General features: G+C 42.8%; 2 protein-coding genes across 2 annotated transcripts; one reads left to right on the forward strand and one right to left on the reverse strand.

Moving 5' to 3' along the window:
- Positions 1-390: 390 nt before the first annotated feature.
- On the forward strand, positions 391-3,521 carry LOC147064547 (histidine decarboxylase-like). The gene is made up of 3 exons (XM_085957670.1): positions 391-705; positions 1,945-2,560; positions 3,313-3,521. The coding sequence occupies exons 1-3, from the start codon at positions 391-393 to the stop codon at positions 3,519-3,521; spliced, it is 1,140 nt and encodes a 379-aa protein (XP_085813796.1).
- A 298-nt stretch (positions 3,522-3,819) lies between these two features.
- Positions 3,820-13,749, reverse strand: LOC147064548 (methylosome protein WDR77-like). Its single transcript, XM_085958302.1, has 7 exons — positions 13,559-13,749; positions 12,973-13,148; positions 12,367-12,567; positions 11,442-11,480; positions 6,074-6,200; positions 4,934-5,105; positions 3,820-4,069 (listed from the first exon to the last, which is right to left on the reverse strand). The coding sequence occupies exons 1-7, from the start codon at positions 13,662-13,664 to the stop codon at positions 3,865-3,867; spliced, it is 1,026 nt and encodes a 341-aa protein (XP_085814428.1). The 5' UTR covers positions 13,665-13,749; the 3' UTR covers positions 3,820-3,864.
- Positions 13,750-15,709: the final 1,960 nt, after the last annotated feature.

Here is a 15,709-nt window from a genome sequence, read left to right on the forward strand (position 1 = left end):
GATAATGTTATTCGCATTTATTGATCTTTTCTATATAATTCAACCAATGCTTTCCTTACATTGAGCCGTCTTACAATAATCTTTTCATTTTATTTTAATAGCATTTTACTATAAATCTCATCAAGTTAGTTAATCAAGAAATATATTAAACAATTTCCAAAATATATGCTAAATCTGAATTAGTAAAACAATTTATTAGTGATGCCAAATAAAAAACACTTCATTATTTATAGCCATAAACAAAGGAATGCCTTTATGCAATTTGCATATTTGAATTATTTTGAAATGAGGTGAATATGAACTCTTTTGTTTTCTAAGAAAAAACAGTAAAAAATTTTAGTAAATTTTATGGGTGTTATAAATATTTAATTTTCAAATAAATACTTAAACATGAATGTTGAAGAGTTCAAGAAACATGGGAAGGCGACAATCGATTATATTTGCAAATTGGCAGAGACATTACCGGAAAGGCATGTCTATCCGAGTGTTAATCCAGGATATTTAAGAAAACGTCTTCCAGATCACGCTCCTGAAGAGCCAGAGAAATGGTCACATATAATAAAGGATACAGAAAAATATATCTTGCCTGGGATCACACATTGGCAGCACCCACAATTCTTTGGGTACTTCCCGCATGGAGATGCTTATCCTTCATTACTTGCCGACATGATCTCTGATGCAATAGCCGGTGTCCCATTTTCCTGGGTAATGTATTTTTATATAACAAAATCTATGTTCCATATAAATGAATGTATGACCGGTGTGGTCGCACTAAAAACATCTAGCACTGTGTAATAAGTCTAGATTTTAATTACCAGTGCCATAATAAATTGCCATGTTTTCAAATTTGACACAAAGTTGCCTGCATCTCAGCATCTCTTCCCTTTTCAAACACCTAAATGTAGTTAAACATATGACTACAAACCAATTCCTGTTAATAAATACAGCCATGAAATATTTTGTTTGAAGGAGACGGGGTATATTGATAAAAATCTGGAGATTTGCAGATGGAACACTTGTTGCATTGCTCTGCTTTGAGTAATGTTCATAAATTTATAGTGAGTTCTCGAATTACGACAGGGTTTCGTTCCGCCACCTAGGTCGTAAGTCAAATTTCTTTATTTAACAGGCAAGTGCTTGCTGAATGAGGTGGCGTACCTTCAAAGATCTATCAGTGTCCGAGTCCATATTTTAAAGATTTTGAACTACATCATTGATTTGGCTAAAAGCGGCAGCCATGTCTGTACATTTTTTGGGTGGTTCTTCAAGTTCTCTTAATGTTACATATTATATTTTAATAGCTGTCTTTTTCTCACAATATTTTTTTACTTCTGGAATGAAACACTGTTGTCAAACCAGTCTTGTAAAATAGACTTATCAATTGATTCTGTTGAAGGTTCTTGGATTTTTAAAATGAAAAATCAAAAATGGCTTCATTTTATAACCGGTGATCTTTCCACCCAACAAAAAGGTTTACGTTTACACAATCTTTACATGATTTAAAGCCGGGTATGCATTAGCTTACATTATGATAGCTTTCACGTTTTTTAAATCTTTCAAACCTGCCGGAACTTCGGTTACAGTTATCACCATCTTTCTTCTTCAAATCGTAGGTATAATTTAAGTTCTCGTGACAAGTCTGACACTGTTTTCCCACATGGCACGATTATTTCATTCGTCGTAAATGCGAATGATCGTAAGTCGAGGTGGTAGTAAATCGAGAATTCACTGTAGATGTGAATATGCTATGTATTTTACAATCAAAGCTCATTCACAATATTTTTGGGGTTCTCACCATGTGGTAGGTACACGGCAAGTACTTTCATCATCTATTTTGAAGAAAGTCCACACTGTGACAGTCCATAAACAAAATACGATAACGAACATCTTGAGAGTCAAACAACATACATAATACTATAACACTTATTCTGATATTTATTTCAGACTGCCAGCCCCGCATGCAGTGAACTGGAAGTCGTTGTCATGGATTGGCTATGTAAAGCTCTCGATCTACCAAAACATTTTTTGAGCAGTGGCAAAGGGGGAGGAATAATTCAAGCGTCGAGCAGTGATGCCATATTTAATTGTATAATAGCAGCTCGTTCAGAAGGCATCAAAAAATTGAGGAAAGGAAATGAAGAGCCTCACGATAGCGTTTATCTTCCAAAATTAATAGCATATTGTTCGGAAGAGTCCCACTCATGTGTGGAAAAGGGAGTGAAACTCGCCCTCTTGAGGCTTAAAATTTTACCAACTGACGAAAACTACATGTTAAGAGGTGAAACAGTGCGAAAGGCCATTGAAGAGGATATCGCTAACGGATTCACGCCGATATTCTTATCTTCAACATTCGGCTCGACTTCGTCAACTGTGATAGACAGATTTGATGAAATAGGGCCTCTCTGTAAAAAATACGGTATATGGTTCCACATTGATGCTGCGTACGCAGGATTCTCATTGATCTGTCCGGAAATGAGGAAATATATCAAGGGAATAGAATACGCGGATTCGTTCAATTCCAATGCTAGCAAATGGTTTTTGGTGCACTGCGACTGCACTTGTTTGTGGATTAGAGATCGAGACAGATATTGTCCCAGCTTTATTATAGATCCCCTTTACCTTGAAGAAGGAAAAACAGATATAACATTTGATCTACGACATTGGGGAATTCCATTGACCAGACGATTCAGATCGCTAAAATTGTGGTATACTATAAGGACGTACGGTCTTGAAGGATTAAGAAACTATCAAAGGAATCACATGACTCTTGCAAAATATTTTGAAAAAAAAATGTTAGACGATGGCCGCTTTGAAATACTCAACAAGGTCATTTTCGGCTTAGTTACTTTTAGGATGAGAAATACTAGTGATAAAATGAACCAGGAATTACTCGCTCGATTAAATGATAGCCGAAATATATTCCTGATTCCTACGTTTCTGAAAGGAAGGTATGCAATACGGATGTGCGTTAATTCTGAACATGCTAAGGAATCTGACATAGGTAAGATATTTATTATTGAAATTGATGCAGGTATAAGTGAATTGCAAGCCTTGTTCATTCATCACTGATAAGAATATCATTTTCTAATTTTGAATTTTCACTATTACACACACATTCACATAATGTAGTGTTAAATTTAATCATAAAAAATATTTAAATTATAAAAAAATAAAATAACACACCTTTGTGAGACAAAAAAAATGTATAGGTGCCTAACATGTATAAATAATAATTATGTAATATGGTAAAAACCGAAATATGTTTAAAATCGATTTATGTTCAATATTATTATATTTGGATGACATTTTCAGACACCGCCCTGGAGTTGATTCAGTCATATGCGACGACTGTATTAGATAAACAAAGTAGGGACAGATGCTCAAAAGTTTCCTTTGAAGCATTAACACTCACGAAGGAAGTGCCCAAAGAACTTTTCAATCGAGCTAGAAGACGAACGACTCTTATGGACATGGCGGCACTTATCCTTTTATCTAATGATTCCGATGACGATGATGACTAGTGACATCAAAAAAGTACAAAATTATTTTACGATGTAATACCTGCACATCAACACCAAACAGAAAATATTCAAGATGATCTGCTTGGTTTATAGAATAAAATTTTTGCTTAAATATTTTTTTATTGTATTAAATTAAAGCAAACTGAGAAATGCTCCATTAAAACTTTGTATGCATTCTGGCAATACTTACAGCAGTGATGACGCCATTTTGAAGGTTTATAAAATTATATATTATAAAAATTATATAAATAATAATAAAATTATATATTATAAAATTGTAAAATTAAACAAATTGTAGTGAGAATTTAAAAAAATATTTATTGAAATCGATACAAAATTTAATTTATTTAACAAGAATGGAATGCCGTATAAAATTTCCGTCCCAACCACATGTGTACAAATTTGAGAAATCAATAATGTCCCATGCCAGTCCTCGGATGTAATCCGAATGTCTGGAATCTTCATAGACCAATTTCAAGTTGTCACTTTCATCTCTTTTATAAACAGTTAATTGAGTCGAATCGCCGCAAACAGCCAACAGTTTCAACCTGAAATATTTACATAAAATAAGAATCACACAAAGAACACTTCTAAGTAGCAAACTGCTATGATTTCACGACAGCTATATAAAACTGGAAGGTAAAATAAACTTTTACGAGGGTAGCCGTTTATATTTCGGGAACTACAAACAAAAACAAATTTTGGTACTGTTCGGTTATACGGAATACAGCGGAAAACACATTTTGATAATAGCTGAGTACTTTTGCCGTTAAAAATGTCAAACTTCAAAATTCAGAAGTCAAATTGCACCTAGCAACACCAGTGTTGCCAATTCCCGAAATATAAACGGCAAATATGCAAACAATCTTTGCACAGTTCGTAATCTGTCAAAACTCGAAATTGGCCGATGGCAAAAATATTTTCAAAGAGCAAAACAAAACATGATACATAATGATAATAGTGTGCCAATTTCTGTAAAAGTATAATTAAATAAAATTATCAAAGGAATTTAATTCCACCCAAATGACATTTCTGTCGATACCTGTCCTGTGTACATTATATTATAGAATCTCCATTATCCAGAATTTCGATTATCCAGATTTCTTTTTGATCATCAGTTTCAGTTCAGAAAGTGTACAATTTAAAATACATAAAAATAGCTCTTCGAGCTCAAAGGTTTATCCTGGAAGTATGTAAAATAGATGTTTTTTCAATTATCTGGATTACCTTCGTTCCAAATTAATCCAAATAATTGAGGTTCTACTGTACTAATACCATACTACTTAGATGAAGATGATAATGCATCTTGCTCTTTCATTTACTAGATGGCAGTAGGCAACTTTGAATAATATTATTTTTCCAGATTAGGGAGTAATTGGTGGACAATAAAATAATGTAAAATAATTTCTTACCCATCATTATACACCATTTTGTGAATGGGATATGTTGTTTTTATACTATGCACTGATTGGACATCATTAGATGTATTGTAGAGTATGATTTCGCCACTATCATAACCGGAAGCAAACAAATTTTCAGAGAGCCATGTTACACATCTTGCGGCACATAATGATGAACCGAAAGCTGAAACACATTTACAAATTATAACACCTGTGATTCAAGGTACAGTGCCACAAACTATCTGAAGAATTGATGAGGGAGCCACAGTCGAAAACTACCCAATAAGACTGGACAGAATCTGACATTCAAATAACATTTTCAATATGGAGTCCATATGGTAGATCGTAGTTCCATTTTTAACCGTTCTTCAGAGAAGTTTGTAGGACTGTAATGATATCGATAGTTATTTTAGGTAATTATAAATACCAATTCTATTATACATGCTAGAATTGTTAACATACTGGCATTGAAAATAAATTTCATGCAGAAGTGTTGCATGATTTGTTTTTTTACCATGTGCGATCCTAAGAAGATCATATGGGGCCCCTCTCACGCTCAAATTACATTGGCAGATTGCATCTGGCCCGATCGTCTGCCACGATTGCCAACATCTATTATCTATGGTTTTCCGGTATCGTGAGCAAATTGGAACAAATTCTATTTTCATCTGTCACGATCCATTCATTAGCAAGCAAAGATTGCCGAGAACGTACGAAAATATCCGAACACGCACCCGCTAGGTTTGACAGCTGAGATTTGATGAAAATTGCATGGGAAAACTGTTCAGTGTAGCCACCAATCTAACGAAGAAATAGTTTTCGGTCAACCTACATTTTTAATAATAGCAACACTGTTTATTTTAAACCAATCAAAAGCAAGATAAAGAAATCCCGAATCCTGAGAAAAGATTCTCGAGATCCCGGAATTCCTGAAATGTTAAAAATTTCAATTCTCGAGAATTCCCGAAACCCAACTCTAGTAATATGTACTTGATATGTTTTACTCTGTGTGCTTAAGAGACGTATAGAAATTAATTAGCAATAAACACACAGGCAAATTCAGATGAAAATCTTATTCTTTAATTAAATTCCATTTTAGGGTGCAGTAATTTATGTTGCATCTTACAAAAATCAATAGAACACACGACTTACACAATATTTTTTCAGGATTCTTATAATTCCATAAAGTTACAGAGCCATCCAAACTGCTGGACAAAAATGTATTCTGTAATGTTTTATTACAAGCCACATCAGATACTATACTGCTATGTGCTGATTGGTATTATCACCGGCCTTCTGCGCGCTCTGAAGCGGAGATGGCAGGCCGTGATAACGTCAAGGTCAAAGCGGGGGTGGGGGACAGAAACGCACGGGGTATTTGGTCAAGGCTGGTTTATTTCATCGTTTTGCAGGGTAGTCGTTACAGATACGATACAGGTTATTGTCGTCGTTGGCGGTCGGTTGGTAATTGGCGGGCTGCAACGTGGTGTCGCGGCTGGGCTGCTGATTGATTGCTTGGCATCCGAGGCGAGTCAGTGCTTGCGGCGTGGCGATCTGCCGATGTCAGATGTGGTCTTTTTGGCGGGCTGTCCGGAATGCTGGCTTGGCTTCGCGTCCGAGGCGAGCGAAGGCGAGAAGAGATTTTGCCGATGTCAGATGCTGCTGGTTCGGCGGTTGATGTAAGAGAGATGCTGGCTGGTCGACGTATCAGGCAAGAGAGAGCTTTCGCGCCCATCCAGATCCAACTGCCAGATTCGCAGCGTCCTGTTTTATCCGTCGGTCGGGAAGCTCCCTGTTTTACCGACGGATTGACTAGTGGCGGCGCGAGCGGCCGTTTTTGATAGACCGCGTCTGTTTTGGCGGGAATTTGACGAATTTGAATTTCAAGGAGACGGGTTCCGCTCGGCCGAGGGTTGCGATCACCGCGAAGAGTGGACGTAGGCTGTGGTATTTTGGGAAATATGATGGTTCGGTCCGCCCTTTGAGGTAGTCTCCTGTGGGAGATTTCCATCTGGTATCAAACGACCTCTCCGGGAAACGACCGAACTGTCCTCTTTTCCATCAGCCTACCGTCGCTTGTCCTTGGGGGCCGGTTCACCTCTGTGCGGCTTTGACGCGTCCGATGGTCTTGGCGTGCTTGAGGCTCTTTCGTGTCAAAACTGCTGAGGTTTCCACTTCCACATGGTGGTTCCCTCGAATCGACCAGCTCATCGCATCCTTGGGCCGTCGAAGAGTGAGGTGGGACCTGTTGCGCCTGCTAGTCGCCGCCATTGTGTGACTAGAGACCAGGGCACCAATCTCAGCTTCCTCGTGAGGTTTTCGCGGAGGTGTCAGACATGTCAGTCAGGGACACTCCGTGATAGCGCCGGTTCCAAGAATAGACGTCTGGTGATGGGGTCTGGTGTTGGAAGTGGGACCTTGAGTTCTTGAGCGTCGTCTTCTCGCACGTCCAAGGCGTCGAAGCGGTTTGGCCATAGGTGTCGTAGTTTTAAGGCGGGCGTGACATCCTCGCTGGCGTCGGATGTTTGTCGATTAATGCTGGGGGTCTTGCTGTGTCCCTGGAATCTTGGCTTCCGCTTCAGTCTTCTTGGTCCCTCAGGTTGCAGATCCGATGTAGCCTTGGGCCGTCGGCGATTGAGGCGGTGTCTGATGTATCTGCTGGTCACCGCCGGTTGGGCAACCAGAGACCAGGCGACCAACCTCGGTCTGCCGTACGGTATATCACGAAGGTGCTGGGCGTCGCGCCGGGGCACTCCGTGATAACGCCGGTGCCAAATGGTAAGCGGCTGGTTATGGGGTTTGGTACTGAAGCTTGACCTTGGGTCTTTGCGAGGAGTGTCGTCTTCCAGTGCGTTAAGACTCGCTAGGCTTGATAAGGCTAGTGGTTATGCTAGGCGAGACATCCGCGCTGGTGGCAGATGTTTCGCCTGGGTTTGAGGTACGAGCGCCGTTGGCTGGCACCTCGCTGTGCTGGGTGACGTCGGTCACGAAGAGCGTCGGCGTCGGTAGCCGGGGCATCTCCGTGTAGCGTCGCGACGCCGTTGGCCATGACATCTTACGTATTCCTCCGTGGGCCAGGGTCGACGGATGATACCGCTGGTCGGAGGAACATAACGATGCTGCTGTCACGTCTTGCGATGGAGCCGATGTCCATGCTGATTTGCTATCCAGGCTGTTGCTTCTGTCAGGCGCCACTGGTGTGCTGAATTCCAGGTTTCGGGACCACGCGGTTTTTTGCGCGGCCCCCCAGCAGTGTCTGGCTAGGCTTTCTACATCGAATGAACTCGCGGGAGTACGTTCCGCGCGATCTCGTGCGTCATTTCCGCTGCGAGAAACGCATCGCCTCGTGTCTCGATGTCACGATTGCAAGCGCGAAACAAGGTCAATTTGACATTGTGACTACCGGCCGTGTGTTTCTCCCCCGGTAGAGTGAGTACTCGCAAATGTCACTGTTTGAGGAAGTTCACAGTTGTACTCACTCTGCTGGCGTATCTCAGGGTCGATGCTGGCTCCGGTGGACACAATCCTGCCCACAAGCCCCACGTTGGGCGCCAACTTATCACCGGCCTTCTGCGCGCTCTGAAGCGGAGATGGCAGGCCGTGATAACGTCAAGGTCAAAGCGGGGGTGGAGGACAGAAACGCACGGGGTATTTGGTCAAGGCTGGTTTATTGTAAGTCGTTACATGTTATTGTCATGGCGGTCGGTCGGTAATTGGCGGGCTGCAAACGTGGCTTCTTTGCGTCCTAGCTGCTGATGCTTGGCATCCGAGGCGATGCTCGCTGTCCGATGGGAGATAGGATCGGGGCTTGCGGCTTGGCGTGCTGCCGATGTGGTCCTTTATTTCCTGGAGATGCTTAAGAAGTCTGCCGACGCGGTCCTTTTGGCGGGATATGTATCTTGGCTTCGCGTCCGAGGCGAGCAGAGATGATGCTCGCTGTCCGGCGGCCAATCGAAGAAGGAGCTTTTCGCGCGTGTTCAAATGGTGTTCAACCGTCAGATTCGGCGTCATCCCGCTCTCGGTCGCGAACCTCCCTGTTTTACCGACAAATTGACCGGTGGCGGCGCTATCGGTAGGCCGCGTCTGTTTTGGCGGGATTCTGACGAATTTGAATTTCAAGGAGACGGGTTCCGCTCGGCCGAGGGTTGCGATCACCGCGAAGAGTGGACGTAGGCTGTGGTATTTTGGGAAATATGATGGTTCGGTCCGCCCTTTGAGGTAGTCTCCTGTGGGAGATTTCCATCTGGTATCAAACGACCTCTCCGGGAAACGACCGAACCGTCGTCTTTTCCATCAGCCTACCGTCGCTTGTCCTTGGGGGCTGGTTCACCTCTGTGCGGCTTTGACGCGTCCGATGGTCTTGGCGTGCTTGAGGCTCTTTCGTGTCAAAACTGCTGAGGTTTCCACTTCCACATGGTGGTTCCCTCGAATCGACCAGCTCATCGCATCCTTAGGCCGTCGAAGAGTGAGGTGGGACCTGTTGCGCCTGCTAGTCGCCGCCATTGTGTGACTAGAGACCAGGGCACCAATCTCAGCTTCCTCGTGAGGTTTTCGCGGAGGTGTCAGACATGTCAGTCAGGGACACTCCGTGATAGCGCCGGTTCCAAGAATAGACGTCTGGTGATGGGGTCTGGTGTTGGAAGTGGGACCTTGAGTTCTTGAGCGTCGTCTTCTCGCACGTCCAAGGCGTCGAAGCGGTTTGGCCATAGGTGTCGTAGTTTTAAGGCGGGCGTGACATCCTCGCTGGCGTCGGATGTTTGTCTTGTTGGTCGATTAATGCTGGGGGTCTTGCTGCGTCCCTGGAATCTTGGCTTCCGCTTCAGTCTTCTTGGACCCTCAGGTTGCAGATCCGATGTAGCCTTGGGCCGTCGGCGATTGAGGCGGTGTCTGATGTATCTGCTGGTCACCGCCGGTTGGGCAACCAGAGACTAGGCGACCAACCTCGGTCTGCCGTAAGGTATATCACGAAGGTGCCGGGCGTCGCGCCGGGGCACTCCGTGATAACGCCGGTGCCAAATGGTAAGCGGCTGGTTATGGGGTTTGGTACTGAAGCTTGACCTTGAGTCTTTGCGAGGAGCGTCGTAAGGCTCGCTAGGCTTGATAAGGCTGGTGGTTATGCTAGGCGAGACATCCGCGCTGGTGGCAGATGTTTCGCCTGGGTTGGAGGTACGAGCGCCATTGGCTGGCACCTCGCTGTGCTGGGTGACGTCGGTCACGAAGAGCGTCGGCGTCGGTAGCCGGGGCATCTCCGTGTAGCGTCGCGACGCCGTTGGCCATGACATCTTATGTATTCCTCCGTGGGCCAGGGTCGAGGGATGATACAGCTGGTCGGAGGAACATAGCGATGCTGCTGATTCATGGTGCTGTCCCGTCTTGTGATGGAGCCGATGTCCATGCTTTTGCTTCTGTCAGGCGCCACTGGTGTGCTGAATTCCAGGTTTCGGGACCACGCGGTTTTTTGCGCGGCCCCCAGCATTGTCTGGCTATGCTTCCCACATCGAATGAACTTGCGGGAGTACGGTTCGCGCGATCTCGTGTGTCATTTCCGCTGCGAGGAACGTATCGCCGCGTGTCTCGATGTTGCGATTGCACGCGCGAAACAAAGTCAATTTGACATTGTAAATACCGGCCGTGTGTTTCTCCCCCGGTAGAGTGAGTACTCGCAAATGTCACTGCTTGAGGAAGTTCACAGTTGTACTCACTCTGCTGGCGTATCTCAGGGTCGATGCTGGCTCCGGTGGACACAATCCTGCCCACAAGCCCCACGTTGACGGCGATCAACTTATCACCGGCCTTCTGCGCGCTCTGAAGCGGAGATGGCAGGCCGTGATAACGTCAAGGTCAAAGCGGGGGTGGGGGACAGAAACGCACGGGGTATTTGGTCAAGGCTGGTTTATTTCATCGTTTTGCAGGGTAGTCGTTACAGATACGATACAGGTTATTGTCGTCGTTGGCGGTCGGTTGGTAATTGGCGGGCTGCAACGTGGTGTCGCGGCTGGGCTGCTGATTGATTGCTTGGCATCCGAGGCGAGTCAGTGCTTGCGGCGTGGCGATCTGCCGATGTCAGATGTGGTCTTTTTGGCGGGCTGTCCGGAATGCTGGCTTGGCTTCGCGTCCGAGGCGAGCGAAGGCGAGAAGAGATTTTGCCGATGTCAGATGCTGCTGGTTCGGCGGTTGATGTAAGAGAGATGCTGGCTGGTCGACGTATCAGGCAAGAGAGAGCTTTCGCGCCCATCCAGATCCAACTGCCAGATTCGCAGCGTCCTGTTTTATCCGTCGGTCGGGAAGCTCCCTGTTTTACCGACGGATTGACTAGTGGCGGCGCGAGCGGCCGTTTTTGATAGACCGCGTCTGTTTTGGCGGGAATTTGACGAATTTGAATTTCAAGGAGACGGGTTCCGCTCGGCCGAGGGTTGCGATCACCGCGAAGAGTGGACGTAGGCTGTGGTATTTTGGGAAATATGATGGTTCGGTCCGCCCTTTGAGGTAGTCTCCTGTGGGAGATTTCCATCTGGTATCAGTATGTCTCTACCGATATTACATTTAATAGATCCCATATCTGAAAAAAGTATAACATTAATATTTATAACAAGGAAACACCTCGGAAACAAATCTACAGGCAGCCCTCGACTATCGCATGTGATTGGTTCCTGAAAATATGTTCGAATGTTGAATATTTGATAGTTGATGTAAAAAAAAAACATCAAAATCATTCAGTTAACAAAGCGTACATATTAGCAATCAAGGGTTTTCGTTATAAACTTGTCAAGAGATAGATGAATTCCACCTTCTTACGTATTTGAGAAGGTGACGGGGAGCGGAGGAGCTAGGAGTGACTGCATAGAAGCGCACAGTTTTAGCATTATCAACAAAAATTAAATTTTAAGAAATGTACGAAATAATGAATTGTGCGAAAGTATTGGGCCGTCTGTATTAGGAAAAAATCTTGTAACAAGTGGGATTTGAATACATGCATTTCACCGGCCAGGTGACTTACCATTATACCATCAAGCCAGCAGCTCTATCTTGTGGATAAATAATACCAACGATTGATTACTGACAATGATTTCAAATTACATCAACAACCTTTATATTGAATCAAAGTAATAATCATTCTAAAATTGATCTATAGAGGGCAGGACATCCGTCCAGAGTTCTATTGCACTTACGAATAATTTTAATTTATAGATACTATTTTTCTTCAATACTAAATGTTTTAGCTACATATACAGGAATTTTAAAATTTTGAGAATCTTGTATAATAAAAATAAGGCAGCGGTAATGAAGTGGTGATTTCGCTTATACGATGATCGCATAGCAGGTAGGTAGATGCATTTTTATAAGGCGTTCAATGCGATGATTGCATAAGTAAAATCACACCATTGTGTACTATAACTAATAATATATAGACAATAATAATGTTCCCAAACAATATGTATTCATACTTTTATACAATTATCGGCACCGCCCGTGACAGTATTATCAGTGGAGGGAAATAAATCAATGGCGATGATGGCTTCATCGTGTTCCCAAGCCGTGGCCGTTACTATCCAACTCTGCTGGCCGGCCCCTGATTCTGTCACTGAACTCCACGTACTATTCTTCTGCCAAATACGAAACTCTCCGCTATCTTCACAAATCACCACCTGCAATATGTCCAACGCACACACACACACATAAGAGAAAATAATTATGTGATTTAATTTTGGATTGCCCGATTTTTAATTTCTATGGCATTCTTACATAGTAGATAATAATATATCTAATAACATCATGTACAAAAGATAGACATATAAGTTGAAAGATAGTATGTAAGTAAGGCATTATAACATGCTTTTCATGTGAATAAAGAATAGGTGTTGTTTAGCAAATATACAATTTGAATTACTATTTCAAAATAGATTTCTAATAAGGAAATGCAAACACTAATATAAACAAACAACTTTACCGACTAATGTATAATTTTTAACAATAATTTACTAAAACTGCTTCGAAAATATGTTATTTGTAAAATGAATTTTTTTTTTTTAATAAATTGTACTGTTTCCTACATTTGAAGAGTCTTGTAAAAATCTTCCATCGGTGACTCCGCTATCAGTTTTCATTTGCAATATGGTACTTGTCTCGTGTTGTGGAGCAAGGAAATCATTCGCTGATTTGCCAATTTTTACCGCTCCGTCCCAATAACGACCTTGCAAGTCTGATCCCGCAACGAGCACACTGCCATCTTAACAGATCAAGAAAAATATTTACACATCGGCAAAAACATTTATATAAAAAAAGAGATGAGAAATGAATTAGGTACCTATATGTAGGTACCAACACTTATCAATGTTGCACTGAAATTGGCTACCTATCTTGTACGTGTGTCGCTCTAGGTATAAATTATTTGAAGTTCATATGCATAAAACGCTACATCACCCTACCTATCACTTGTAATAGGTAGGTAGGTACGTAATATCTTTGAACTACATCATTATTCGGATCATAGGTTTTAACACAATACATTGGTCACAATAACAAAAACAGCAACTTAATCTCATAGGTACCTATTCTTAAATTGGGCCATTAACAAAACATTTTAAATACTATCCCTACAGTAAAACATGTGCTGTTGATAAAACATCACCTTCTTACCTGTGCATATGTCCATAAATTCCAAATATTTATGTTCTCTTTTTGTCCTATCGTGGTTTCTATACAATTCAGCATTTAAATGCGGTTCGTACACAGCAATGGACATTTTTGACAACAGATAAAACCCTTAAACCAAACTACACGACTCTCCACTATTCTATTGTCGGCGGCAAACACACAATTTTGACAATAAATTACAATAGACAATTTTTGATTTTTTGTGACCGACGACGAAAAAGAATGGTAAAATCTTGCCATAAAAATATATTTGATTTGATTAAAAAAGGTGGAAATTAATCGCACAATGCAATAATCGAAATTCACAACAAAAAATAGCTTTAACATTTGGAAAGTAGTTTTCACACATAATAAATGATTTCGCAAATAAATAAATGAAATCACATAAAATAGTTTGTTTCACAAAACAAAAATCATACACTGCTCATTGAAAAATGAAAGGAGTTTTACCTACCATTAAAACCTGTATTATTCGAATTTGACTTTGAAGTCCTTGAGATAGGGTTTGCTCTTTTTTCTTCGCGTGAGGTTATATTCTACTAATTTATTTTCCTTTTTCTTGTCGTTGGTCATTGCTCCGTTTTCATTTACTGGTCATACCCGCGCGTCTATTTTTTATGTATAGAGTTTGGCGTCTTCATTAAGGATTTGACTTTCTTACTGTTCACATGTTAGGTCTGACAGTTCATTCTAACTATCAAAAAAAAATATCTTGGACGAACGTTAAGTGATAGTTAAGTGAACGTTAAGTGATCAGTGATTATGGCGCAACATCTGAATGACCGTGAGGAGGATATTCTAAAAGCAATGGACACCAGACGGCGAAGCAGAACTGCTACAGGAGGAAAAATTCAACGTACGAGCGTCGATTAAGATGCCGATGTTTGAGGTATCCTCGTTACGTACCTTATTTCAGCAGGGGGACCGGCAAGGAGTGGCACAACGCCCAAAAAACAATTCTTGGCGGCCCCTACGGTCGTAGAGTTAGGTCTAAATGACAAGTTGCGTCGGTGCGACCACTCGTCATCAGCTAACCATCTGACGAAGAGGACCATCGCGGCCCTCCAGAATGCGATGTTTTCCCAACGGGACAGCTTCTTAAAGGGTATGCAAGGGTAAGTGGATTGGGCAACCAATCCTCAAAACATCATAAACAGCGATGGGCCTGCACCAAAAAATCGAAGAGGGTTTTGGGGACAACGCATAATAAAATTTGCGAGAACATGACTCAGATCCTTACTGGAAGGATACCTTCACTCGGGAGGCACTATCAAGGATTCCTCCGAGCTCAGAGTCCCGGAAGGCCCTTGAACTCACATTATGGCCGGGGTACTCTCAAGGGGCGACGTCCTGTGGGAAGGGAGTTCTCCATCGGAGGTACGGGCTCCACCAGGGATCCATCCGTACTCTAAGCGGAGGTGACCGCATCTGGACGGCCAACAACATTGGGGGCCGCCTAAGAGACTTTCGGGGAGTCTGGATGGCGTAGTGTACCCCCCCCCCCCCCCCCAACATTGGTAAAAATAATAGCCGTAGCCCGCATACCTTTTGTGCGGATACCACCATTGCTAAGACCTTCTTTACTTTTACGAAAAGATTTTCAAACGCAACAATCAGCAGAGGTCACTCTCGAGATCGAGGACTTAAAGAACTCAGGGGTTCTAGAAGAAGCAGGTCAAATCCCCAGTTTTTCTCTCAACCCTGTTTCTGATCAAGAAATAAGACGGGGTCCTATGCCCTGTTTTCAACCGAAAGCGTTTGAATGCGTTCCTACAGCCAAAGCCATTCAAACGAATTCACCATTACGAGGTTCCAGCCTTCTTACAAACAGAAGACTGGCTAGTAATAATAGATCAAAGCCAGGCGTCCCTCCAGGTACCAATGGCTTCTCAACATCGTCGATTCGTTCGACTAGCCTGCCAAGGGGAGCTCCGACAATTCACGTGACTCCCGTTCGTGCTGCCAACCGCTCCGATTATGTTGGCATCCCTGACCAATTGGGTCGCCGAACGCCTACGAAAGAATGGCTGAGATTATTCATTTACCTAGACGACTTCTTAGTAGCCAACCAATCAAGAGAAACAGTCTCGGTTCAGGTGGAATACAGGATAACCTTTCTACAGTCTTTAGGGT

Source organism: Rhyacophila brunnea, unplaced genomic scaffold, assembly GCF_057557595.1.
Source record: "Rhyacophila brunnea isolate RB1 unplaced genomic scaffold, BYU_Rbru_1.0 scaffold_7, whole genome shotgun sequence".
Lineage (NCBI taxonomy): Eukaryota > Metazoa > Arthropoda > Insecta > Trichoptera > Rhyacophilidae > Rhyacophila > Rhyacophila brunnea.

Bases quoted from the DNA above. Each gene is read 5' to 3' on its own strand.
- LOC147064547 (XM_085957670.1), top strand. From the start codon at position 391: ATGAATGTTGAAGAGTTCAAGAAACATGGGAAGGCGACAATCGATTAT. The intron at 706-1,944 runs GTAATGTATTTT...TATTTATTTCAG, and splicing joins CCGGTGTCCCATTTTCCTGG to ACTGCCAGCCCCGCATGCAG. The intron at 2,561-3,312 runs GTTTGTGGATTA...TGACATTTTCAG, and splicing joins GGTGCACTGCGACTGCACTT to ACACCGCCCTGGAGTTGATT.
- LOC147064548 (XM_085958302.1), bottom strand. From the start codon at position 13,664: ATGTCCATTGCTGTGTACGAACCGCATTTAAATGCTGAATTGTATAGA. The intron at 12,568-12,972 runs GTAGGAAACAGT...GACATATTGCAG, and splicing joins TTTTACAAGACTCTTCAAAT to GTGGTGATTTGTGAAGATAG. The intron at 5,106-6,073 runs GTAAGTCGTGTG...AATGTGTTTCAG, and splicing joins GAATCCTGAAAAAATATTGT to CTTTCGGTTCATCATTATGT.